This window comes from Ochotona curzoniae, unplaced genomic scaffold (genome assembly GCF_017591425.1).
Source record: "Ochotona curzoniae isolate NIBS_2020 unplaced genomic scaffold, NIBS_Ocur_1.0 contig_3622, whole genome shotgun sequence".
NCBI lineage: Eukaryota > Metazoa > Chordata > Mammalia > Lagomorpha > Ochotonidae > Ochotona > Ochotona curzoniae.
Genome location: NW_024465926.1, coordinates 25,933,390 through 25,960,223, shown reverse-complemented (window position 1 = coordinate 25,960,223; position 26,834 = coordinate 25,933,390). Strand labels below are relative to the sequence as shown.

Genomic DNA, 26,834 nt, shown 5'->3' with positions numbered 1-26,834 from the left:
TCTTTTTCTTGGGCTTATTTTGTTTATTTGGAAAGCAGAGTGGTAGAGGGGGTGGAGAGAGAGAGAGAGAGAGAGAAAGAGAGAGAGTGAGCACTTGCATTTGCTAGTTCACTCTCCAGTCTCACCATCAGCCAGGACACGGCCAGGCCAAAGGCAGGGGACAGGGACTTCCTCTGGGCCTCCCACATGGGTGGCAGGGGACCAAGAACTTGGCTGCTTTTCCCAGGTGTATCAGGACACTGGATGGCAGACAGAACAGCGTGACCTGAGCTGGGCTCTCTGCTACGGGCTGCTGGCCTCACAGGTGTCAGCCTTACCCACTGCGCCGCATGCTGGCCCCTGGGGCATCTCTCTTATGAGGGTTCTGCTGTCATGTCCTAATCACTTATCTAAGAGCCCACCTCCAGCTTGCCCTGTGCTGACAGCAGGTTAAGCCTCCATCTGTCTGGAAAAGCAGTGGAAAATGACCAAGTATTTGGGCTCCTGCGCCCAGGTGGCAGACCCAGAAGAAGCTCACGGCTCCTGCTTTTGACCTGGCCCAATCCCCATCGTAATAGCCATCTGGGGAGTAAATCAGTGGATGCAGACTCTCTCTTTCTTCTCCTCTCTCTGTAACTGTGCCTTTCAAATTAAAACAAAAAACACTTTTTTTTTTAAATAGAAAGGAAATAGGTAGAAAGAAAAAAAATTCCTTCTTTATTTTAGATAAAAATAAATCTGAGTTTTAACGTTTTTAAAAAAATCCCTCTGCTGAGAGTGGGCCTTCACCATGATAGTACTGAGTCTAGATGGTGAGGAGGGGCCTGGGGCATGGGGAAGGGGAGTGGCTGGCACCTCTGGAGCTGGTGCTGCTTCTACAACTCACAGGTATCACAGCTTTCTCTTTCCTGAGCCAATGGGCCTCTCCTCGCCTCGCCTCTCCCCACCTCTCTTCATCTCCCCTTCCCTCCTCTCCTCTCCCCTCCTCTCCTCCCCTCCCCTCCCCTCTTTTTTCCTCTCTTCTCTTCCTCACTTTTTTCCATGACAGCCCCATCTCATCCCTAAGTGCAGCTTCATTGTCCTTCCTTTCTCTGTCTGTCCCCGTGATACCCAAGTGAGCCCATACAGAGAAGCGCCACTGCACTGACTTGAGATTTGGAGGTCCTTATTGCTGGCGATGAAGAGGGGGCCCCTGCCTTAAATCCTTCTTAACTCTGAACTGCAGAACAGTGGGGTTTATGAAGGCACAAACCAGGACGAGCTCAGGGGGCTGAGCTAACGTGGAACTACCTTAGCGATAAAATAATTGCTAACTGAAACTTTTGTTGCTGTGTCAGGTGAAATTCATTTTTCCCCTTGTCATGCTTGAACAGCTTAGCCAGGGGTTCAAGCATTTCTGCCAAACAGGATGTTTTTGTTTTGTTTTGTTTTGGTGGGGATACAGTCTCTTGGGTTGGGCGTGGGGTACTTTCCCCAGGACAGAGCCATGCTCAGCATGGGGTCCCCCTGTCAAGCCTGTGATTTCATCTCATGCTGTTCCCTCTGTCAGGATCTTCCCCTGTCTCACTGGCTCCCTTGTTGCCTTGCTTATTTCCTTTCTAATGCCCACTGTGCAGGAACTTAGCATCCGCTTTCTGTCCCCAGCACAGAGGAGAATCCGTCACATGGCGGACATCCAGGAAGTCCTGTGTGAATGAATGAATGAATGAATGAATGAATGAATGGGGCAATGCAAAGAAGAGGTCGTGGGGCCAGCCTCCAGCTCAGCCGTGACTCACTGTGTGATCTTGGGCAGGCTTCCACCCTTCTCTGAATTCTGACTTTTCCGATTGTAACATGGAATGAAATGAAGTCCTCCTAGCACCAAAGCATGCTGTGCGGAGTGAGTCATTGCATGCTGGAAATGACTGCTTGCCGGGACTTTAGATATTTCTGTGCGTCTGGGACCACGATGCGGAAACACCTCTTTTGAGAGATTTGACATGGATTCATCAGCTTAGGGTGCGCCTCCCTGTGTCTGGCCAAACCAACCTGAACAGGTGAGGTATCTTTCCCAGGTAACACAAAATCCAGTCATTGGCAATGTTGCTTTTTTACAGCTGGGTGTGCAGATATAAGCTTTCAAAAAAAAATTCTTTTTTTCATAGGATGAGCTCTATGGCGCTGCGAGCTAAGGTGCTGTGGTTGTTCTAGTCTTGGTTGCTCCATTTCCAATCCAGCTCTCTGTTAATACTCCTGGGAAAGCAGATGATGGCGCAAGAGTTTGGGCCCCTGCCACCCCTGTGGGAGACCCAGATGGAGTTCCTGGATCCTGGCTTTGGCCTGGTCTAGCCCCAGCTGTTGTGGCCATTTGGGGAGTGAACCAGTACATCAATCTCCCTATCTCTGTCTGTTTTTCTCTTTTATTCTGTCTTTCAAATAAATAAAACAAATTTTTTAAAAATCAGTTTCTTAACACCATAGGATTTTTAAGTTAGGGGCCACAGGCCGAGTGTGCGGAAGATTGCCAACACTGTGTCCTGTGGTTGTAATGAGACATAACAGGGTGGGCCTGGGGTACAGGCCTTGGTGTACACCAGTCTCAGGGAACTTTGGTCATGGTCACTTGGGCCCCTCAGACTAATGATATGTGGAGAGAGGGAGAAAATCCAACTGTTCTCAGACACACGCCTCCTACTCTTGAGAAATCTGTGTATGGGACAAAGGCTTTGGTGTGCAAGTTGGATGGGAGCCATCATGAATAATTTCAGGGCCTGGCACCTGCAGAGGGTGGACATGGGGCTGAATTGCAGTCCCAAGCTCATGCAGGTGCAGGGGCTGCCTTCTCCTTATTCAAACAGCCTGACTGTGGGTTCATGAATAATGGAGGGGGGTCAGAGTATTCTGGCCTGAGACTGTTCTGTCTGATGGGCGAACATTTTCTTTTGCTACAGTGGGAGGAGGATGGAAAGATTAAGAAGCTGGTTCTAGGGAAAGAGGGGAAGAGAAGAGGAGAGAACTTATATTTTGGGATGGGAAAGGGATGTGTCTGGGGTCTCAATTTTATTTTCTAAAAAGATTTATTTGTTAGCTTGAAAGTAGCAGGGAGGGCCTGATGCGGTAGTCTAGTGGCTAAAGTCCTCACCTTGCATGAGTCAGAGCCCCATACGGGCACCTGATTGTGTCCCGGTGGACCCCGCTTCCCATTCAGCTCTCTGCTTGTCGCCTGGGAGAGCAGTCAAGGACGACCCACAGCCTTGGAACTATGCAACCCATGTGGGAGACCTGGAAGAAGCTTCTGGCTCCTGGCTTTGAATCGGCTCAGCTCTGGCTGTTGCAGCCACTTGGGGAGTGAATCACCAGACAGAAGATCTTCCTCTCTGTCTCTCCTCTTTCTGCATATCTGACTTTCTAATAAAAAAAATAAATCTTAAGAAAAAAAAAGCAGGGAACTGGAGTGGGAAGTGGAGCAGCTAGGGCTTGAACCAGCACCCATATGGAATGCCAGTGCTGCAGGTAAATGATTAACCTGTTATGCCAACATGCTGGCCCCTGGGATCTCCTTTATAAGGGCACTCATTCCTCTTAGGAGGTCTTTCCATATCATTTTGGTGGGGACACAGTTCAGACCCTAGCATTGGTCTTCATCACTACTTGCCCAGTTTGCCGATGATCTTGGAATTGGGTTAGTACAAAAGATGGGAAGTGATAAAATGCTGGGTCTGATCTGGAGGTGGGTGTGGAGCTAGGCCAAAGGCTGCCTAAGAGGCCCGGACTCGCTGGGATCCCACGTTCATGGCAGCTCAGTGAAGAGAGCCGCCTGTTCCATTGTGTTTAATACATTGCTCAGTATACAAACTGAGGCCTAGCACTGAGCTGCAGAAATCATGAACGGGTGGCACCCTGAGCCCTCAAGGGCTCACAGTCTGGTGGGAAAAATGGGACAGACACATGGGATATAAGCTGAAATAGTATGTCACTTTCCATTGCTGCAACACAGTACCTGAGACAAGCTGCTCAGGAAGGCCTTGCAGGTTCAAGTCCAAGGCCACCTGGTTTCGTTGGTTTGGATTCTGGTGAGGGTGCTGGATGGCTGTGGCAGCGTGTGTGCAGAGGAAGGACCGCTTGGTGATCCAGGAACCCCAGAGAACAAAGTTGAGCTCACTCAGGCTTTTGTAGTCATCTGTTCTGGTGAGAACTCCCTTCCAAGGACATGCTCCAAATGACCTCAGGACCTCCTTCTTGGCCCTGTCTCCCACAAGTCCCATCCTCCCAGTAGGGCCACCAGCTTTAACATGGGGGCCTTTGTAGGTGGAGGAAGTCGACATCCTACTAGTGTCCCAACTGTAGCCTAAGACGCTGCCGGCTTGTGGCCAGCAAGAGAGAAGCTTCATTGGAGGAGATGGGCATTAAAGGAGAAATCAGAGCCCCTGGCTTCGGATCAGCTCAGCTGTGGTCATTGTGACCATTTGGAGGGTGAACCAGTAGATGGAAGATCTTTCTCTCTGTCCTTTTCTGTGTAAATCTGCCTTTCAAAAAAAAAAAATCTTAAAAGCAAACAAACCAAAAACCATAGCCTGGTTCCTGGCTTTGTCCTGGATCAGCACAAACCGTGGTGGTCTTTTTTTGTGGAGTGAACTAGCAGATAGAATATCTCTCTATTTCTGTCTCCGTTTCTCATTTTTTTCTCTATTACATTGCCTTTCAAAATAAATAGATATTTGGCACCTGTGCTGACATAGCTGGGAAAGCAGATGGCACCTGTAGTGTCAGCATTATATATGGATGCTGGTTTGAGGCCCATGTGTTAGGTACAGAAAAACCTTTGACTCCTGGTTTGGACCAGCCCAGCTCTGCCTGTTGCAGCCATTTGGGGAGTGAACCAACAGATGAACCATCTCTGTCTCTTCTTCATGCTCTTTGTAACTCTGCCTTTCAAATGAATAAATCTTTTAAAAAAAAAAAAGCAATTATTTTAAAATAAAATGAACACAATTTACTTTTGATACTTTGTTTTAGAATTTCTTATTATGGATATTTCTTTATGCTAATAAACATTTTTATACCATCCATTAAACTAACTGGGCTGGTATTGTGGCATGTTGGGTTATGCTGTTGCCTGTGACACTGGCATCCTTTAAGGTGCCAATTTGTGTTCCTGTGGTGCCACTTCCCATGGAGCTCCCTCCTGATGCCTATGGAAGATGATTCAAGCACTTTGGCCTCTGCACTCACATGGGAGACCCGGAAGCAGCTCCCGGCTTGCCCAGCCTCATTGTTGGTGCCAGATGGGGAGGGAACCAATAGATAGACCATCTCTCTGTCACCATGTGTCTCTCTTTCTATGTACATTTCTGTTGAAGTACAATCAATAAAGAGGAAAATACAAATATCACAAGGATTGAACTTGACCAAATTTCAACTGAATATCACAAGGGTTGAACTTGACCGAATTTCATGAAGTATCTGAATCTGAACAACCACCATTCAGACCCAAAGTAGCACAATCACTCACCCCACAGAAATCCCCATCTTTCCCTTCCTGGTCACCACCTCTAACCTCCTCCCCAGTGGCAGCCCCTATCCTGCCTCCTGCCACTGCAATTGAATTCTGCCAGCTTTTAAAATACTATTTCCATTTCACATATTTATTTTATTTATTTGAGAAACAGAGTGGCAGAGAGGTGTTCAATGAGATCTTCTATCTACCTGCTCATTCCATAAATGGTTGCCAACAGCTGAGCCAGGAGGAAGCCAGGAGCCAGGAACTCTATCCAGGTCTCCCACATGAGGCAGAAACTCGAGTGCCCGACCACCACCTGCTTGCCTTCTCAGGTACATAAGCAATAAGCTGGGGCAGAAGCATGGAGTAGCCAGGACACTCATAAGAGAAACTCCAGTATGAGTAACAGGTGCCGCAAATGGCAGCTTCATCCAGTTCACCATGGCAGTCTCCTCTGATGTCTGACAGTATGTATGTTTTTGGCATGCTGGTTTCTTTCAGCCAGTATTATGCTTGTGAAGCTATGATTCTCCTGGGCTTACAGGAATGTGTTCATTCTCACTTAGAATTACTGCATCACTTGTTGCAGTTCACTCAGCAGTTACCCGCTCTGGGTCTGGGATTAAGGCAGTGAATGAGAGAGACTGTAATTCTTGTGGAGTCACATTCTCCTAGGCAGGAGACTGACAACATATACAATGAATGAGTAGAACCCAGGGGATCTGTGTGAGGTGAGAAATACGGAGAAAGAGTCCAAAGAAAGCCAAGCAGAAGATGGGAGACGGTGTTAAAATACACAGAACAGTGGAGAAGCCCTCCCTGAAGACTCATGGAAACAAGGATCTGGGAGGCGAAGGAACCGTGGATGTGTCTGCAGGAAGAGCATTCCAGACAGGGGGAACAGCAGAGGCACAATCCCCAGGGGTGGTGGCAGGCTCTGCATGTTCCAGGAACAGCCAGGAAGGATGCCAGTGTGGCTAGAGCAGAGGGCATGTGGGTAGCATTCAAGGAAAAGGGTCAGAGAGGGCACTCAGGACCAGATAGCAGGGGTAAGAGCACACTGCTGGCTTTTACTTTGAAAGAGGTGGGAATCTGGAGGAATGACTCAATTTGACTTTTATTTGAAAAAAAATCAGACTTGGGGATGGTATTATGGGATTGCAAGTTAAGTCATTGCCTGTAACACCAACATGCTGGGTGGACACTGGTTCAAGTCCCAGTTGTTCCACTTCCTATCCAGCTCCTGTTAATACACCTGAGAAAGCAGTGGAAGATGGCCCTAATGTGTGGACCCCTCTCATCCAGATGGGAGACTCAGAGGAAGTTCCTGGCTCCTGGGTTTGGGTTGGCCCAACTCTGGCCATAGCAGCCAATTGGAAGTGAACCAGAGGGTAGAAGGCCTCTCATTTTCTCTGTAACATTACCTTTCAAAGAAACACATCAAAAGGTTTTCTGTTTTAAAGTAGAGGAAAAATAAAAGACTTTTTAAAAGTCTCGTTCTGACCATTGTCTTTTTTTTTTTCTTAAGATTTATTTATTTTTATGGGAAATTCAGATATACAGAGAGGACGAGAGACAGAGAGGAAGATTTTCCATCCAATGATTCACTCCCCAAGTGGCTACAATGGCCAGAGCTGAGCTGATCCAAAGCCAGGGGCCAGGAGTATCTTTTGGGTCTCCCATGCGGGTGCAGGGTCCCAAGGCTTTGGGCCGTCCTCGACTGCTTTCCCAGGCCACAAGCAGGGAGCTGGATGGGAAGTGGCACTGCCGGGACATGAACTGGCACCCATAGGGATCCTGGTTTGTGCAAGGCGAGGACTTTAGCCACTAGGCTACTGAACCAGGCCCCTGGCCACTGTCTTGAGAAGATTGTAGCCAGAATCACGGAGAAGGGCCAGGCACTCCTGCCGTAACCCGGGTAGGAGACATTGGTGTTTCAGCCCAAGTGGGTGCTGGTAATTATGCTAAGGCATAGCTGTCTTCTGGAGAAAGTTTGTTCCAAATCAAAAAGAAGGCAGGCAGACAGAGACAAAACAATTTCTTGTCAATGGATCCACTCCCCAGATGTGCGCAGGGCTGGGGCAGTTTCAAGGCAGGAGCCAGGAACTCAGTGTGGATTGCCCATGCGCATGGCAAAGACCCAACTACCTTCCAGAATGTGTTCTCGCTTCAGAACTGGACTCTGGAGTCCAGGGCCCCTGCAAGAGAGGTGGAAGGTCAGACTGAGAAAGTGGCTCTGGAGTTACCTGTGGGGCAAGAGAGAAGGCAAGTTGGGTTGAGTTTTCCAAATTCAGCGGCTCTCAGTTTTCTTGAGTCACCCATTGCTGGGCATGTAGGTGGTTTCCAGGTTCTCATGATTATAGCCTGAAGCGGTGGGGAACTTCCTTGTCAAAAGATTTGTACACCATCCAGAAAGACTTCCCCCGCAGAGGTGCAGGACTGCGAAGGGAGCCTCTTCCAGGCTGAGCTAGCTGGGCATCATCTGTGCGGGTGTTTACCTGGAAGCCGTGTGGGTTGCTAGTTAGAGCAGGCTGCGTTGCAGGAGGGTTGGGGGGCAGATGCTAACCCCACTGTTGGTACCTGAGCAGGCTCATTAACTCCTGGCTGCTTTAACTTTTCCTGTAAGCTAGGAGTGATAACGACAGTCCATACCCTGGCTGTAGGGTTGACTGCCTCAGTCCTATGCAAATGTCAGTTGTCTTCATTATTTTTTCTATAAATCAACTTCGGGGACCCTCCCCCAAGGGAATGCCTTACGCGACCCAGGACTTACCGATCCCTAACAGGGTGCTGACCCAGAGCTTTCCCAGCTCCTGATTTAACTCTGTGTGTGTGTGTGTGTGTGTGTGTGTGTGTGTGTGTGTGTGTGTACGCGCGCGCACACACGCACGCGTGCCCGTGCTAACCCACAGGCAGCCCGGGCTCTTTCTGGCCAACTGTCCCTCTTAGTCCCAGGTGAGTCAGTCTTTGGCGCTGCGGGGGACTGCAAGGGGCCCAGGAGGTGTGTGGCAGCCGGGCAGGCCGAAGGGACCTAGTGGGCAGAGCGTGGGGGCGGGGTCCGGGGCGGGGCCGAGCGCGCCCGGCGGGAACCTGGAGCCCCGGCCCAGAGTCGCGGCCCCACGCGGGCCGAGGAGTGCGGGCGCCGGCGGCTGGCGGTGAGTGCTCTGCCCCGGCAGGGGCGCGGCTGCGCGCCACGGAGGACCGTGTCCTTGGACCCGCTGGGCTTCGGGAGGCGCTGCCTCGGTCTCTCCCAGGGACTTCCCGGGGGTGAGGGGAGTAAAGAGGCGGTGGAAGCAAAGCAGGCCGGTGGTGTTGGGGATCCTGCTGGCGGGCGGAGGCCCTGGAGGAGGTGGGCGCCTTGGGGCGTGGCAAGAACTTGTGAGAGGCTGTGGTTGAAGGGTGGGGGCCGGGCCTTGGAGGACTGTGGAGCGGGAACTTGCCGGGTGAGGAGTCCTCGCCTGGAGAGGCGGAGGCTTGTCCGGTTTCAGGGCTCGGCGGGGGGACTCCGTTTCCCCACCAGTTTCACTATGCCTGTGAAGGAGAGTGAATCCACCTGGATCATCTCTAAGCCCACCTGCTGCCCGGTAAGCCCCGTCGGGTGGCTCCTCCTTCTTCCGTGGTGGGTGTCAGGCCCGATTTGGGACCCGCGGATGAGCTGCGCAGGTGGGTCGCCTCAGGGTCCACCTGCCAGCCCCCCTCCCCCCAACCCATCGCGCCTTTTGCCAGGTGCTTCGCTTCTCAAGGCGGTGGAGCAGCCTTCTGGCCAGGCGTGGAAGGACCCTCCTGTGACTTGACCCACAGGGGAGGGGCTCGGGTTACTGGGTAGGGGCTGGAGACTGCACCACAGACTCCATGGAGTTTGTTTTCCCTCTTGCTGAACCCCTGTGGTCCCCACCCATGGCCTCTGGGGGCCCTGAGGGCTGTGGCTTGGTCTCTTCCACCGTCTGTGTTTCTTGAATGGGAAAAGGATACCTCGGATCTCCCTCCTAGGGCAGAGTAACCCCTCCTGCACATGCCTCGCCTCGGGACAGGTCACTTGTTCCCGACACGGTGGCTGAACGATGTGGCTTGCAGATAGTTAAGATTAGTTTCGTTTTATTTCAGAGGGAGAGAGGAAGACAAAAGGAGATCTTCTGCCTGCTGGTTCACTCCCCAAATGCCCTTGGTAGACAGGGCTGAGTCATGCTGAAGATAGGAAGCTAGAATTCAATCCTTATTCCTCCCCGGGAGGGGATGGGGGAGCAGGGATCCAAGATGCCGTCTTCTGCCTCCTCAGGGGCGCATGAGCAGGGCGCTGGATTGGGAGCAGGGCAGTTGCGGCTTGCACCCAGGCGCTCTCGTGGGATTTGGAACTGTTGCACCCACCACCAGCCCCTATGGGTTGCACATTCTACCCCTTGCTTCCGTGTCTGCCTTCAGGAGCTGTGCAGGGGAAACCACTTCTTGCATTCATTCAGTCTTTATCCATGCCCTGGGTGAGACTCCGGGAAGGGAAGAATCAGAAAAACTCCCAGCTCTCGTCGAGTGCTCACTGTGGAAAGCAGTAGGCAACTATGAATTAAGTGACCCTGTGGCAGGTCAAGCAGTGGAAAGTGCCATGAACAAAAACAGGGTATTGAAATGTTCTCCAGTATTGTCAGGGAGGGCCTGTTGGAGACAGTGACAGCTGGGCAAAGTCTTGAGGAGGTTAGGGGTGGCTGAGTCCCCGGCGGACAGGAGAGTGTCCCTGCAGAGGGAGGAGCTTGTACGCAGGTCCCGAGGCAGAGGCAAGACAAGTAGCAGACATCTGCTTTGACCTGAGTCCATAGAGGAAGCCCATGTGGCTGGTGCGGGGAGAGGTGTGGCATGGGCAGTCATGGGAGAACAGGAATGCAGAGGGGAAAGCCTGGGGAGGGGACACCATCACACAGGGCCTTGAAGATCTGTGGTTTTCACTCAGAAGGAAATAGGAGGACTGCAGGGCTGGGAGCAGCGGAGCCACCTACTGTGAGCTTGGGTCTGGAAGTCCAGCGGTAAATAGATGGGAGATGAGAGGGGCTGGGATGGGGTGGGGGATGGGGGTGTGTTTTCTCATCTAGATACAGGGGAAGATGGAGTGAAAGATTTGGGCCTGGCACAGTAGCCTAGTGGTCCTCACCTTGCACACACTGGAATTCCATATAGGCACTGGTTTGTGTGCACTTCCCTTCCGGCTCCCTGCTTCTGGCCTGGGAAAGCAGTTGAGGATGACCCAAAAGCCTTGGGACCCTGTACCTGCATGGGAGATGCAGAAGAGGCTCCTGGCTTTGGATCAGCTCAGCTCTGGCTATTGGCTATTGGCTGTTGTGGGTTACTTGGGGAGTGAGCCAGTTGATGTAAGATCTTTCTCTCTGTATTTCCTTCCTAAAAGGAAAAAAAAGGAAAAGCTTGAAAGATGGCTGACACTTGTGCTTCTAGCAACTGGGTTGGGAGCTGTCCATGGCAAATCAACAGTTTGGTTTTGTGCTTGTTGAGTTTGAAATGCCCTTTAGGCACCCTGGTGACAATGAATGAGTTCAACTTGGAAAGGATTGGAGGGGGGCTGGAAATACATGGGGCTCACCACATGTATCTGGTGTTTCAAGCTGTAGGAACAGGTAGGTTCACTTAGTGAGAGAGTGATGGAGATGAGGCCCAACCAAAAATCTCTGGGCACCCTCCACCCAGACTAGGAGCCAGCCAAGGAGACAGGAAGAGCAGCCAAGAGACAAGAGGAGACAGCTGGACGTGTCCTGGTTGGCCACAAGGGAAGTGCTTCAAGGAGCATGGAGGGAACAGTTAGGACAAGTGTGTTTGGTAGAGCAAGCAAGATGAGAACTGGGAATCGAGGTCTTCCTGAAGCTGGGGAAGGGAGGTGCTGGGGCTCTGGCCTGAGCTTGCCAACTAGGGGGGCACCCACGTAAGTTCTGTTTGAGCAACCAAGTGCCCTTCCTTCCTTGAGCTGCACCCCGGGGAGGAGCAGGGGGACTCCACAGCTACAACCGAAGAAGGGAACACAGTGAAAACAGAGTGATGCATTTCATGTGAGGCAGGCACATCTGGACAGGGACGTAGGAGCGAGAAGGAGAGCTGCAAGGGTAGTATTCATGACATGGGTCCTCAGTGGAGACCCACCTGCCCTTTTCTCAGTGTAAACTGAAGCAGGAGGAAGAGGAGCTAGACATGACAAGGAACTTCCTGAGCTGTTGAATGAGGACAACAGCGAGGCCAGGCTCATCTCCCCAGGAGGCTGGGTGAATTGGTCCTGGGGTCTTCTCCCTGCTCAGAATCCAGAAAACCAGCAGAGGCTAGGACTACCCAGCTGCTGGGAGGTGGGGAGACAGAACAGCCAGACCCATGGCTTGGGCCTGCCTCTCCCTTCCTGCACTGGCAGAACCCTGCTGTCACTAGGGTGTGCCCCGTGTGGCAGCTGTCAGTGTCGTTAGCACCTTGACGTGTTTACACAGGGCCCTGCTTCCTTGTGGCACAGCTCCTTGTGGCTGTGTCTTGTATCTCCTTTCTGCACAGAGCACATTGGCTGCACAAGATTTTGTGCTAGAACTTACAAGAATGGTCTTGCTCAGCGGCTTCGCTAGCTCTGGCTTCTGGCCCATTCTTTCCGGATTTCCCCTGGAGGTGGAGTCTATGAACAATCCTGGTACGAGGTCACTCGGCTCTTGCCTTCCCAGCAGGGCCAGCCCACAGCCGGCCTGGCTGTGCCTGTTCCTGCAAGCCTGATGCAGACTGTGGTCTAAACCCTCCCAACAAGAAGGAAAGAGCAGGTGGCCCGTCCCTGGGCTTCCTCCGATCTTAACTTTCAATCTTCTGCAATTCTGCCAGACTGGGTATAAAACAAGTACTGATCCTTTTCTGGGGCTGTTCTCCAAGGGAGAGTAGCAAGATGCTGGGCAGGGGTTTTAGTCGGTGGAGGGGAGGTTGCATCTGAGTGTTGCATCTGAGGTTGATATTCCACAGCTGAGATCCAGGCCAACGCCAAGGCCAGAGCTCCATCTTACCCCTTCCTGTGCCCCAAACCCTGCCGCCTGCTTGGCCCCTTTGGTAGGAGGTGGGCACAGGGAGGAGATCTGCTTGGAGGGCTCTCTTATACCCAGATCCACATCGACCTTTGTAGTAGGGGTGCCCTCCCTCCCGAGCTGCCTCTGTTTTCCCTTGTGGTCAGCACAAAGCCTCCAGCCTCTGTATGAGCTGGAGATTTCTCCTTTGCTTTCCTCTGCCACGTGTGTTTCTCCCCCTCCAAGGTTGGATTTCTGGCTCATGAGCGTTCTTACCCCGCCTGCCCTGGGCCCAATGTGGTGCCAGCCTTAGATGGGATGAGTAAGATCCAGGCTCCAGCCTGAGCCAAGCAGGAATGAGACACGTCCAGCAATCAACCGGAAGGATGCAAAATCCCCAGGCCTTGGCTTCTGCCGCCTGGAGTGTCGTGGAATGTCCCTGGTGTGTAGACAGTGGCAGGCGGTGCTCTTCCTTTTCCAACCCATGCCTCTCACTTTTGCTTTCTCTGTGAAGTCCCAAGCCTTTGTGCCCGCGCTTGTGATCGTTGCAGAATCAGGAAGACTGTGAGATATTCTCTGCCTGGAACTCCTGGAGGTTACTCCTACTAAGTTCTCAGACGACTTAAACTGGTATCTTTATGTTGCTATTGTTAAAGTTTTATTCATTTACTTTCAAATGACTGAGTGACAGAGTGCAAGAGAGGGAGAGACAGAGATATCTTCCATGTGCTAGTTCACTCCCCAAATGCCCAAGAGCCTAGGCTGGGTCAGGCCAAAGGCAGGAGCCAAGAACTTCATCTGGGTCTTCTCTGTGAGTGGCAGGGACCCAAGTACTTGTGCCATCCCCTGCTACCTCCTGGGTGTTAGCAGGGAAGTAGACCAGAAGCAGAAACAGGACTAAAACCAGGCATTACTATTTGGGTGTAGGCATTGCAAACAGCAGCTTAACCTTCTGTACTACAATAGTGGCTTTTAAATTGGGGTCTTGTAGCAGTTTTGGGGGTTAATTGTCCCAGGGCAAGTTTAAAGCTACTGCAGGGAACCTAGCTATAAGAGAATTAAATTATGTGTTTTACAGTTGTGGTGCTTGGGATCAAATCTTAGCTCTAGTCTATCTAGTTGCACAACACAGCCGCTTGGTACCTCAATTTTGACATCTGTAAAGTGGGGCTGATGATCACATCTGCCTGAGTGGTTAGGATAGCTAAATGAATTCACATAGGAAAAGCACTTAGAACAGTGCTTGGTCCACTTGTACATACTTCCTATGCATTAGTTGTTACTAAAGCTGCCAGGGCCTGTATCCAATCAGGATTGGGCTGGAAGACTATCAGCACCCAGCCTTGAAGAGAAATGGATCCTCGATTCCTTGAGATGCTGCTCCTCATAGCAGCCCGGGCCTTAAGCTTCTCAAACCAAGGCTCAAGCATGCACCCAGGAGGCAGGGGTCTTGGTTGAATCCTGGGCTGCTTTAACTTCTCTGTGGAACCTTGAGCCGTAGTCTTGTTTTCCCCCCAACTCAGTGTACACATCAGTGCAATGGAAACCTCGGCTTGGGTACTGTCCGAGGCTGGAACCAGGACCAAGTTGGCTGGGACTGGCTTGTGGCCCTGCCCCTTGCCAGGACTCTGCAGAAATCGTGTACTGACCATACTCTCTTTGCAGGTTGTGAAATGTGCTCACAAGAGGCTTTCCAGGCACAGAGGAGCCAGCTGGTGGGTCTGCTGGTTTCAGGGTCCCTGGAGGGCTTTGAGAACATCCTGGACTTATTGCTGTCATGGGAAGTCCTCTCCTGGGAGGACTATGAAGGCCTCCGCCTCCTAGGCCAGCCTTTGTCCTGCTTGGCCAGGCGCCTCTTGGACACTGTGTGGAATAAGGGCACTTGGGGCTGTCAGAAGCTCATCGCGGCTATCCAGGAAGCCCAGGACAACAGCAGGTGCCCGGAACTGCATGGCTGCTGGGACCCCCACTCACTCCACCCAGCCCAGGACCTGCAGAATCACCGGCCAGCCATCGTCAGGAGACTCTACAGCCATGTGGAAGGCGTGCTGGACCTGGCACGGGATCAGGGATTCATCAGCCAGTATGAGTGTGATGAAATCAGGTTGCCCATCTTCACATCATCCCAGAGGGTAAGGCTCTCCATCCTGGCCAACGGAAACCAGTAGCAGTCATAGGCGGTCCTCATGAAAGCAGCTCTGTGAGGTAACTGGGTGACCTCCTCCAAAAAGGAAGGCAGGCAGATTCAGGTTGCTCTGGTGATTGGCAGTAGGCCCTTCTGATGGAATACAGTGTGGTATTGTGGCCAAGGGCTTGTATTCTGCAGTCAGGGCGGTGCTGGGTGGAGCTGTGTCTTCAGGCTTCTCTATGAAAACATAAAGCTTGGGGAGAAGTCGATGGGTTGATTCGTGTGATGCTTTGAAGGGTGCCTGGCACATAGTTAATATCCCAGCCTGTTGATGTCATCAGGCATTGCTGGCATTTCCAATGTCAAGGATATTTTCAGCTTGTATTTTTTTCTTGTCTTTTTTTTTTTTTTTTTGTTGTTGTTAGTTATCTTTATTTGGAAGGGAGAGAGATATCTTCCATCTGCTGGTTCACTCCCTAAATGGCCACAGCAGCTAGGGTGGGAGCAGGCTAAAGCCAGGAATTAGCAGCTCTGAGTTTCCCATGTGGGGTTCCAGGGGCCCAAGTACAAGACCCAACATGTGCTCCCTCCTAGACTTGTTAGCAAGAAGCTAGATCACAACCAGAGTAGCTGGGACAGGGAGCTGGCTCCTAAATGTGTGATGTGGACATCCCAACTAGTGGCAGTAACTTAACCTGTGGAGCTGCAGTATCCTCTCCTTGTTGGCTTTTTGAAAACACCGTTGTGCAAGTCAGTTTAGATGAGGCTGGGCGGAAACTGATAAAGTAAGCTCCCCAGTCTCCAGGTGTGATGGAAAACTGGCTTCTGGTGGCTGAGTATTTCCAGAGCAGGTACTTTGTGGGCCCCTATCCCTAGGGCACACAGAACCATGAGCACCACCTCTGAGATTACAGAAGATACAGGAGTTACCGTGTTTACATGGGTGTCTCTTAGGGTCTGTTGAGGACCAGAATCAATCCACCTGGGGAACAAAATGCTTGTGTCTGGTAATCTTCAATAAAAGCTGGGCAGTGTAGTCTGATCCCAGTGCTCTGAGGAATTTGTAGAAGGAAGCCTTGATTTCTCAGGAACAGAGGAAGGAGGACATGAATTGAAGTATTCGACTTAGTGATGAAAAGAAAATGGAGGCTTGATGTGATAGCCTACTGGCTAAATCCTTGCTTTGCATGCACTTTGATCCCATATGGGTGCCGGTTCATGTCCCGACTGCTCCACTTCCTGTCCAGCTCCCTTCCTATGGCCTGGGAAAACAGTCAAGGACTACCCAAAGCCTTGGGACCCTGCATCCACATAGGAGACCCAGAAGAGGCTCCTAGGTCCTGGCTTTGGATCAGCTCAGCTCCGGCCATTGTGGCCACTTGGGGAGTGAACTAGTGGATGGAAGATCCTTCTCTCTCTATAATCTGTCTTTCCAGTAATAAATTAATCTTAACAAAATGGGATAGCTTGTGGCTCACAGAAGAAATCATAATGGAAATTGGAACATACTCAGGACCATGTAATAATGAGAATTATTATCCAAGTCTACAGGATGCAGCTAAAGTAGAACATGGAGGGAAAGATATAATCTTAAATGCTCTGATTCAGCAGGAAGAAAGACTGAATTCTGATGAACTAAGAATCCATCATTAGAGAGATCTCCGAAGATGGCAACAAGCAGCATTGAACATGGAGACTGGGTGTGAGGGTAGTGGACTCTGGGTCTGAGGATTAGAGGAGATTTCAAAGGGACCACACAGCCTGATGCCTAAGGTTTATAGTCTAATTCTCTCTGGCCCCCTCCTTTGAGCTCTGGAATTGTGTTATTCTCTGATTTCGTGGCCGTCATTAAAGGGCTAAACATCTGATTCATTGTGGGTGGCACCTGGTATATGTCCAACTAAAATGTCTCCCCACGATTGATCTTTTAATTTCCTATAATGAAATGATTTTCATTGGTTTCAGGTTGAGGATGGAAAAATGCTGTGGAATGAAGCATAATGCAAATTAAAGAACTAAGCGCAGGGGTGTGCACTTGGCACAGGGGTTGAGGCATCGCTTGGGGTGCCTGTGTTCTGTGGTCCCCAGTTTTGGGTCCTAACTCTGGTCCTGATTCACTTCTTGCTGATATGCATCCAGGGAGACAATGGTTAAGTAGCTGGGCCGCTTCCACTCATGTGGGAGACATGGGCTGAGGTCCCAGCTCCTGGCTTTAGCCTGGCTTACTCCTGGCCATTGTGAGCATTTGGGGAATGAACCAATGGATAGGAAATACCTCTAGCTGCCTTTCAGATTAAATAAAAGCAAGAAAATGGCCCAAGTCAAGGCCCTGGACAACAACCCAGCTAAAATTTGAATCTGGGCTTGTTTTTCTCCAAAGCATGTACTCCCGTCCATAATAAATGTGGGAACTTGGTGCGGCAAACTTGCTCAATTGGGTGTAACAGTTGTTAGGAAATAGGAGAGTGACAACACCAGCTGTGATACCAGTTGCCCATCTGACTCATGCACCTGCTAAAGCTGATGGGCTGAGGTGTCAGACTGAACTTGCAATTGCTTGGCTGCTACCACAATATTAACTTAAACACTTACTCCTGCTGGGAAATGTACCATTGCTACAGAAAGTGCATGCATTTCATATGTATGGCACAAATGTTCTCCCATAACCCAGGGTTAGAAATAGAGGGTCACCATTACCCAGGTCTTTCTTTCAAGTGCAGCTGAATTAGGTATCCATTATCCAATGGAATGCCCACCATCTTATTGCTTTAAAAATATTTTTAGTACCACTTAATTATTTGAAAATAAATTCCCAATGAGTATGGTATTTTATTTTGAAAACCTGTGCTGCAAGGCAAGCAAGCATAGCTGTATAAAGAAAGGACCAACAGCTCCTTCCTATGGGAAGACTGCCAGGTCAGGGAAGCTGAACAGAGCCTTAGGTCTGCCTTCCCTTACCTGGGAGTTATAAAGGTCCCACTGGGAAGTTGGTAGACGAGCTTCTGATTGAGTTGAAGGAAATACAGGGATCACTATTGGATGGTGAGTTACATGTTGGCATCTAGTGGGAATGATGTCATAAGTGGTCTGTTCTAGCTCCCAGGGGTAGGTCAAGGCTGAGCACAGCTATTGGGGGAAGCAGATGTTCTCAGCTTACTCAGGCAGTAGGCTTTGAGAGAGGGAAGGATCCTGGGTCATGATGGAGACACACTTGCTCAGATACCTTGGAGATAACTGCCCTCAATGCATCTGAGTCTCTAACAAAGTAAATCTATTTATTTGAAAGGCAGAGAGATGGAGAAAGACAAGCGACCAAGTGTTTGTACCATCTTCTGCTGCTTTTCCCAGGTGCACCAGCAGAGACTTGAATTAGAAGTGGAGCAGCCAGGACACCAAATGGTGTTCATATAGGATTGCCAGCATCACAGGTGGCTGTTTTACCTGCTGTGCCACAATGCCAGTCCCCATTCTAAAACCACTTTTTTTCTGAAGACTTGTAAGATCTTCAATTAGTCTTCAGCATTCTGGAATCAAGATGGTAGAATAGGGTAAGGACACGTTTAAACGGACGGAAAAACATTTAATCAGGATGAAGCAGAGAGGACATATTTCAGAAATAGGAAAGGACAGAACAGCAGAGGGGTACCTGGAGACTGACAGACACAGGAAAGCAGCGGGCACAGCAGTGTGGTGTTGCAGTGACTGATACTCCAGCATGGCGATCTGAACTCCACCAGCAGCTGGAACTCCACCAGCAACGAGATGGGAAGGGACTTTCACAGGGAGCTTGGGAGGTAAACCCAGACAAAGAATTGTCCGTCCTGCTGGTCCGTTTGATTTGACCAGGAGCAGAGACAGAGCAGCAAATCTCAGACGGGCAGTGTTAGAACAGAGTGGATTTCGTAGTCCAGTCAGCCCCTAGAGCTGAATTAGGTGCTATTTTGCATAAGGAGGAAAGGGCAAGGGAAAGGACTGAGCATGCTCTGACCTGGGAGTAAGCTCATTTCTGACTCGGTGAACTGCAACGACGTGGCATTCTACAGGTTCCACCCAAGACAGGTCTGGGTAGCCCTCGGATCTGACAGCCAGCAGATCAAGAACTGTAGTGGTGGTACGTCAGGCGACATTTTGCGCACTGTGGCAATAGCTTTGGGATTGCAAGGGACAACAGTGAACTGCACATGTGCTGAGCTCGCGAGAACTCGCTGAAGTCTCGCAGGAAAATAATACCAACTGTGGCACTGTACGGGTCAAAATAGGTCTGTGTGGCACCCAGAGCTAACATCCAACAGGTTCCGACAAGATCAGCGCCACCAACAACCTAACTAGATAGGACACCTGGTGTCTCTCTAATCCTGGGACCTGCTCCAACCGGAAGTGGGAGAAAGGTTGCAGAGACAACAGTGCAGCCTCAGCACGGTATCACAGGAGGTGGAGAGTGGTGAGCCAAGAGTTGGAGCTGTGGAGACCACAGTGGATATCTGACATAAGAACCCAGACCTGGAACTCACTAGAGGTTGTGGCACAAGTGGCTGCAAGCAAAAAGCTGTGTACCAACTGCAATAAGTAAAAATGCATTGTAGTCTTCAGCATTCGAGGATTTCAGTTATATGCCTTGGGTGCTAGTTGCCCAAGAGAGACTTTGAATCTGGAAACTAGTATTGTTCTTAAGATTTATTTATTTATTCATTTTTGTTAGAAAGTGAGGTATATAGAGAGGAGGAGAGACAGAGAGAAAGATCTTCTGTGCGTTGATCCACTCCCAAGTGGCTGCAATGACCAGAGCTGAGCTAATCCAAAGCCAGGAGCCAGGAGCCGCTTCTGGGTCTCCTATGTGGATGCAGGGTCCCAAGGCTTTGGGCCATCCTCTTCTGCTTTCCAAGGCCACAAGCAGGGAGCTGGAAGGGAAGCAGAGCAGTCGGGATACAAACTGGTACCGACTTGGGATCCTGGTGTGTGCAAGGCGAGGACTGTAGCCACTAGGCTACCGCACCAGGCCCTGGAAACTAAGATCTTTATGTCCTAGGAAATGCCCTTGAGTAGGTTCTTGATGATCTTTTCCTGTTTTTTTTTTTCTTCATTGTTTATGGAATATTCACTCTTTACTTAAATATAAGAAGTTTTTTTTTTTTGCTAATCTTGTAATTTCTTCACTTTTCTATTGTGTTTTTAGTCTAGCTTCTGAATGACATCCTCATCTTTAAACTTAAAATTTTCATTTTTGCAGTGTACTTTTAGTTTGCAAGAGCAGGGTTTTTTTGTTTGCTTTTACTGTTCTTCACAGAGTTTTAAAAATGCATGTGTTTATTTTAGAGCTCAGAGTTACTGAGAGAGAGGAAAAGAGATCTTCATCTGTCTGCCGGTTCATTCTCCGATGACTGCCATGGCTAGGGCTGGGCTAGGCCAGGCCGAAGCCAGGAGCCAAGAGCCAGGAGCCAGGGGCCAGGGGCTTCTTCCAGATCTCCCATGTGGGTGTCAGGGCCCAAGAACGTGGGCCATCCTCTGCTGCTTTTTTCCAGTCCATTAACAGGGAGCTGGGTCAGAATTGTGACAGCTGGTACACCAAGGCAGTGCCCATATGGGATGCTGGCATTTGCAGGTGGGATTAACGTGCTGTACCGCCAAAGCTGGCCCCTGATTACAGCACTTTGTTCTAGTTTTACGGATAATGTGTCTCTTTTACTTAAGATCATGGTTATAGTTGGATTTTTTAAAATGTTTATTTATTTATTTGAGAGGCAGAGTTATGGCACGGGAGGAGGGTAGGTTCTTTCATGTATTGGTTTACTTCCCAGAGAGCCACAACCAAGTCTTGCACGTGGGTACAGGGCCCATGCCCTTGGACCATCTTCCACTGCTTTCCCAGTACGTTAGCAGGGAGCTGGATTGGAGATGTGGCATATGGGACTCAGTCTGGCCCTCACATGGGATGCCAACGTTGCAGGCAGTGGTTTAACCAGTTGTGCCATAGCGCTGGCCCGAGGAACTGGGTATTCTTGTTTGTCTGGTAAGATTTTTTTTTTAACCCTTGTGAGCTTTTTATTCTCCAAATCACTCCTTCCCTTTCCACCTTGTTTGGCTTCTGACCCCTGTAGTGGATCCTTGCTTTGAGCATATGATCATCCTTGCTTGTCTTTTCATCACTGAACTTAAGAACTTGACGCTTAACTGTGGATGTGCACAGGTGAAATTTATCCACCCTCAGTGTCACTGTGAGCATCTGGGGGAAATGGCCGTAGCATGTCTTCTGAATTTTCCCCTGGTGTTGAGCAGGTTGCTAGAGTGGCCCACAGCCCTCCTGCCCTCCTTCCTCCTGGAGGAAGGCTTTGAACGTTAGAGGTCTGAAAACCCAAGGAGTGGGAGGGCTGGCAAGTATCAGCATTTAGTGTCTGTTTTGCACTTGTTCAATTAAAGCCTGTGCTTAGGGTGTGACATTCACTTCGGTCATGAGACTAGGGTCTCACATTCAGGGACTGTCTCCTTTAAACTTCCAGGGTATCAGTCTTCACAGTTGGCCCTGGCTGGCAGTAGTAGATTGAAGTAGATTGGAGAAGCCAGCATTCTGGTTTATGTATCACTTTGGCTCAGGCCTTATTCTAGTTTTCCCTCAGGTCCCAAAGGTACCTATTGCAGATGATTCCAGAGCCATCTGTGAATTCTAGATTGTATGCCATGTGGTTTTTACCTGCTCTGTTTCTGGTTTAACATTTGGCTTTCTGGAATCTTCCAAAATCCTTCCCAGTGTTTTGTGTTTTTGTTTTCTGTCTTTTTTTTGCGCCACCTCATCTGTCCCAGACATTCTACTGGGGTGTGGGGTGACTTCCATGAGCCAGCCAGCCATGGAATCCTGGAGATGCTCCTGCCGCAGGTGGCAGGGATGACAGGAAACCGATGCCAGAGTGTGTTCCAAGGAGAAACGAGCTGTGGAGAGGAAACACGGGGGTTGGGAGTGGGCATTTGTGACGGCTGTGGGGACAAGTGATTTCACCTTTAACTGGCATAGTCAGAGGGTGTTGGTGGAGAAGGTGGAGCTTAAGTGAGGGGGTTGAGAGCAGGGAACAGCATTGCAAGCAGAAGGTACAGCCCAAGCCGAGGCTCAGAGGCTGGAGCTTGCCTGCTACTTTTAGGAAGCCAAAGGTAGGTGCTGAGTGGAGTGAGCCAAGAGAAGAAGCATCAGAGGTGAGGTCAGACAAGTAACCCGGGTTCAGTCAGGGATTTCTGTTGGTTTTAGGTCTTGAATCTGACAGGTGGACTTGGGCTTTGACCCTGAGAAAATGGAGATGCTATTGGGACATTTGTCACAGGAATGGTGTCAGCTGACTTGATTTGTTGTAAAGGGTTATAGTTTGGCTGTGGCTTTGAAAATAGGGTACGGGAGGCAGGGAGGTGAATCTGGTGGCCTTTGTCATTTTCGACACGAGTGATGATGGTGGCATGGAGCAACACGGTAGTCAAAGAGGTGCTAAGTGGTGAGGCGTTAGAACCACCTGGCCAATGTATTGACTTTGATCACTTGTGGATACTTGGCACACAGCTGCTCCACATGGAAATCAAGACACAGCACACATTTCATATGAAAGAAGGTAGCATATTTAGCCAATTTTTGACCTTGTTCACACATTGACATGATAATAGCATCAGTGAGTATCTTGGGTTCAATAGAACATACCTGCACACTTAAAATTCATCAGTCTCTTTGCTTTAAAAACTGGGTCTGTGAGAAGATTTGAAATTACTTGGGTGGCTTGCCTTTATGCATGCCACTGTATTTCTATTGATTCATAGGAAAGGCAGAAGTGACAGAACATGCAGATGGATCGCAGGGCCAAGGCTGCATGGGTGACTGCAGAACTTCGAGGCTGAGTGCCTGGAATGTTGGCATTGACATTTGCAGAGATGAAAGGCCGAAGGTGTGGCCTAGATGTGGAGATGGAACAAGGGTAGTTCAATGTATAACACTGACATTCAGTCTGGAAATGAGAAAATTCAGTTATCTCAGCTGGAGCTCATCTTCAAGGACTCAAGCCATGGTATTTGATGAAAACCCATCTCTTCTTAAAGGTTGTTTCCGGAATCTTTTTTGGTGTGTGTGTGTCTCTGCATGTGTATGGCTTTGTGTTGTTTACCTTTTTAAGGTAGTCACTCTTTTTTTCACATTTTAAAAAATTACCATTTTATGATACATTTTGATAGATCCTGGGATTTCCCTTATCCCCTCCACCCTCACTTTTTTTTTCTGACCTTTTATTGTGGTAGAAGAGAGATTATGAAATTATGGTATAGATTACATATTGTTTAATCAAAATTCTTGGGACCAGAAAAATTTTGGATTTCTGACTCCTTGGGGGATTTTGGAATATTTGCATAAACACAGTTAGGTAACTTCGTCATGGGGTTCAAATCTGAACATAGCATTCATTTACAATTCACATTTGGCATTTATGTTTGTACACATAGCACGAATGTAATTTTATACAATATTTATAATAATTTGGTGCATGATACAAATTTTCAAAGGGTGACATTTTCCACTTACAGTATCATGTTGGTGTTCCAGATGTTTTGGATTTTGGACCATTTAGGATTTTGCGTTTTCAGATGAGGGTTGCCAACCTTGTGCTCAGTAGAAGCTCTCTGACACCATCCCATCAACAGCCTTTCTGAAAAAATAATGACTTTTGTTTTCCTCACAGGCAAGGAGGCTGCTGGATCTTGCCACAGTGAAGGCAAATGGCTTGGCTGCCTTTCTTCTGCAACATGTTCAGGAGTTGCCAGTCTCGTCGGCCCTGCCCTTCGATGGTACGTATGCATTCAAAGGGAAGGGAAAGGAACTTGACCCAGGTGCATGGCCAAGAACAGAACCTGTGTCACCCAGCACCTGGCAAGATGTCTGTTGGGTTTTCCACTGTATTGCCCAGGCCGTTCTGGTTCCTGATTTGCCTGGTGACCATGGGCACTGAGGGTGCCACAGTCTCTAAATCTGTTGGGTACCTGAGTTTCTGGTACTATGTAGCTGAATTTTAGGGATGGAGAGAGCCCAGACCAATTCAAAACCTGTATGCACGTCTTTATGGGATAGAGAATGTGAGTTTGGGTGGTGGAGAATAGTGAAAGTTAACCCTCACAGGAGAGTAGATCGCATTATCACCAAGCAGTGCCGTGGGAAACAAGTTAACGGCTAGCACCACACATAACCATCATCGTATTTTTAAAGATTTGCCTGTTTATTTAAAAGGCAGAACAACGTAGAGACAGGGAGAGACAGAGATATCTTCCATCCACTGGTTTAATTCCCAAATAGATGCATCTGCCAGCTGTGGATGAGGCTGAAGCCAGGAGCCAGGAACTCTATCCTGGTCTCCCACTAGAGTGGCAGGGGCCTAAGTACTTGCACTACCTTCCCAGACACGTTAGTAGGAAGCTGGATCAGAAGCAGAACAGCCAAGGAGTAAAACAGGTATTCTGATAGGGGCGTCTTGCCAGGTGCCTTGTGGACAACCACAGCCCCTCACTGCAAGACTGGGAAGTAGGGGTCTACTCTACTTCATGGCTCAGCAGGCTGAATGGTGAAGGAGAGGATGAGTGTGGTACTAAACCGTCCCCTCCTGCACTTTGTCTTTTCTTGGTAGAAGACATTGCCAGTCATAACAGAACCTGGCACCTTTCGAGTCTTATTCCTACATCTCTTTGGGGAGACCTCAGCAGCCCCAAAGGCCTATTGTGCTGTCAAATGGGTTTATCACAGTGGGCCGTGGCCCCTACGCAGTGAGCTGGCCTGTGGCAGGGCTGAGGAAGCCCTGTGTGACATTTGGATGCACACTCTTGTCTAAGATTACGGTATGGACATGAGTGCATGACACAGGGATGCCCAGTGCCCAGCATGGTGCACAGTTCAGCTCTTGTATTTTTTTTTAAGGATTTATTTATTTTAGTTGCAAAGTTAGAATTTCAGAGAGAAAGAGGGAGAGATTCTTCCATGTGTTTGTTTGGTCCCTAAAAAAGGCTATAACACCGAGAGCTGAGCCAATCCAAAGCCAGGAGCCAGGAGTTTCTTCTAGGACTTCCACTCGGGTGCAGGGACCCAAGGCTTTGGGCCATCCTCCTCTGCTTTCCCAGGTCATAAATAGAGAAATGGAGGAGACAGGACTGGCACTGGCAAGCTGAGAATTAGCCTATTAAACCACTGTGCCACCCTGCCCTCTCTTAATTAGCGTTTTCTGTTGCTATGATCAAACACAGCAGGCCCTTCGGATAGTGTAGCACTGTGTTCTGCTACAGGCTTCTTCTAAAGGGGATGATTGAGCTGTACTTGTTTCTCTTGAAAATGAGAGATACGTTTTTGTTTATTTATTTTTAGAATGTCAGTATCATTGGTGATGGCTGGAAACTTACCGGAAATCAGCATATTAGAGGGGAAGATATGTACATACTTTAGAAGGCTCATGGGCATAAAAGCTGTATTTATTTTGGTACCAAAAATGTTTAAAGTTTATGCATATTTTTCTTTTTAAAGATGTATTGATTTGCTTGAAAAGTAGAGTTACACACACACATATACAACTTCCATCTACTGAATAACTTCGTACATGGCTACAGCATCTGGGGCTGGGCCTGGGCCAGACCATGAGCCTAAAACTCTATTCGATTCTCCCATGTGGATGCTTGAGCCCAAAGATTTGGGCCATCTTTTTGCTGCCTTTCTAGGCAGTGAACTAGATGGCAAGTAGAACAGCTGAGACTTGAAGTGGTGCTCATATGGGATGCTGGCATCACAGGCAGCAGCTTAACTCACTTGTCACATATTGACCCATTTTCTCATAATATGTTTTTTTCCTTGAACTTTTTGAACTTTTTGGAGCACACTCTTGTGCATGGATAATCAAGGTGTTCGAAGCATATCTTGGGATAAATGTCCTGTACTCCTGGGGGGAAGGGCAGAGAAAGCAACCATGTTCCTTACCTTCTGGAAGCAAAGAGAGGACACAGGTTCAGGGACTCCTCCTTGGCCACAGGGGAGCTCTCTGAAAGCTGCTGTTTGGCCTTTAAGATGAAGGAGTTCACATGGGGGTGGGGAAGCTGCAGTGGGGTGACATCCTCCCAGCTCAGGGTTCTGGATGAGCACTTCCCCATTTCTTGAAAGGGGAACTAAACTGTGACTCAGGAAATGGTTTGCTGAGGTTGGGGTTTTAGGATGATGAAGGAAAAAGAGAGCTGCATGAGCTCAATGTGGAAGTACTGGCAGAATCGTAGAGTGAAGGCCAAGTGCCTGACACTGGTGCCTTCTGGGCTTGAGCCCTTCCAGGGCTGGCACACCCATGCCAAGCAGGCTTCCCCATCTCCAGGTCTCCAGTGCCATTGCATCTACAGAGTCCCATCCGGGATGGGGATGGCAAATTCCAGGGATCAGGACATGTGGTGGTTGTGGGGGTGGGCAGTTGTTGTGTCTACCTTTCTCCCTAGTAATAATAAATAATTCTATTTTTTGTGATACATTGAGTGCCAAATATCATTTTTGAAGGATTTATTTTTATTGGAAAGGCAGATTTACAGAGAGAAGGAGAAACAGAGAGAAAGATCTTCCATCTGGTGGTTTGTTCCCCAAATAGCTGAGAATGCCAGAGCTGAGGCAATCCAAAACCAGGAGCCAGAATCCAGGAGATTTCTCCAGGTCTCCCACGCAGGTACAGGGTCCCAAGGACCTGGACCGTCCTGTACTGCTTTCCCAGGCCACAAGCAGGGAGCTGGATGGGAAGTGGAGCAGCTGGGACACAAACCAGTAACCAAGAGGGATGCTGGTGCTTGCAGATGGAGGATTAGTCGGTTGACTAATCCACACTGGTCCTAGATTGTCTTTATTTAAAAAAAAAAAAGATTTATTTATATATTATTAGAAAGTCAGATATACATAAAGGAGGAGAGACAGAAAGCAAAAGTCAGATATACAGAGAGGAGGAAAGACAGAGGAAAATTATCATCTGTTGATTTATTCCCCAAGCAGCCGGAATGGCTAGAGCTGTGCTGATCCAAAGTCAGGAGCCAGGATCCAGGAGCCAGGTCTCACACATGGGTGCAGGGTTTCAAGGCTTTGAGCCGTCGTTGATTGCTTTACCCAGGCCACAAGCAGGGAGCTGGCTGGGAAACGGGGCCATAGGGATTAGAACTGGCACCCATATGGGATCCTGGCGAGTGTAAGGCAAGGACTTTAGCCACTAGGCTACCATGCTGGATCCTCTAG

The 26,834-nt window shown here is 49.2% G+C and overlaps 1 protein-coding gene across 3 annotated transcripts in view; it reads left to right on the top strand.

Moving 5' to 3' along the window:
* Window positions 1–1,596: 1,596 nt before the first annotated feature.
* NOD2 (nucleotide binding oligomerization domain containing 2) overlaps window positions 1,597–26,834 on the top strand; it is a 46,245-nt gene continuing 21,007 nt past the window's right edge. The window contains exons 1-3 of one of the 3 annotated variants that reach the window (XM_040982726.1): window positions 1,597–2,018; window positions 14,137–14,603; window positions 23,293–23,398. In XM_040982726.1, the coding sequence (XP_040838660.1) occupies window positions 14,145–14,603; window positions 23,293–23,398 (565 nt within the window). In that variant the 5' untranslated portion in view covers window positions 1,597–2,018; window positions 14,137–14,144. Of the gene's footprint in view, window positions 2,019–8,587; window positions 8,617–8,853; window positions 9,046–14,136; window positions 14,604–23,292; window positions 23,399–26,834 lie in introns of those variants that run through there. The other 2 variants (XM_040982725.1, XM_040982727.1) reach the window with 2 other exon arrangements.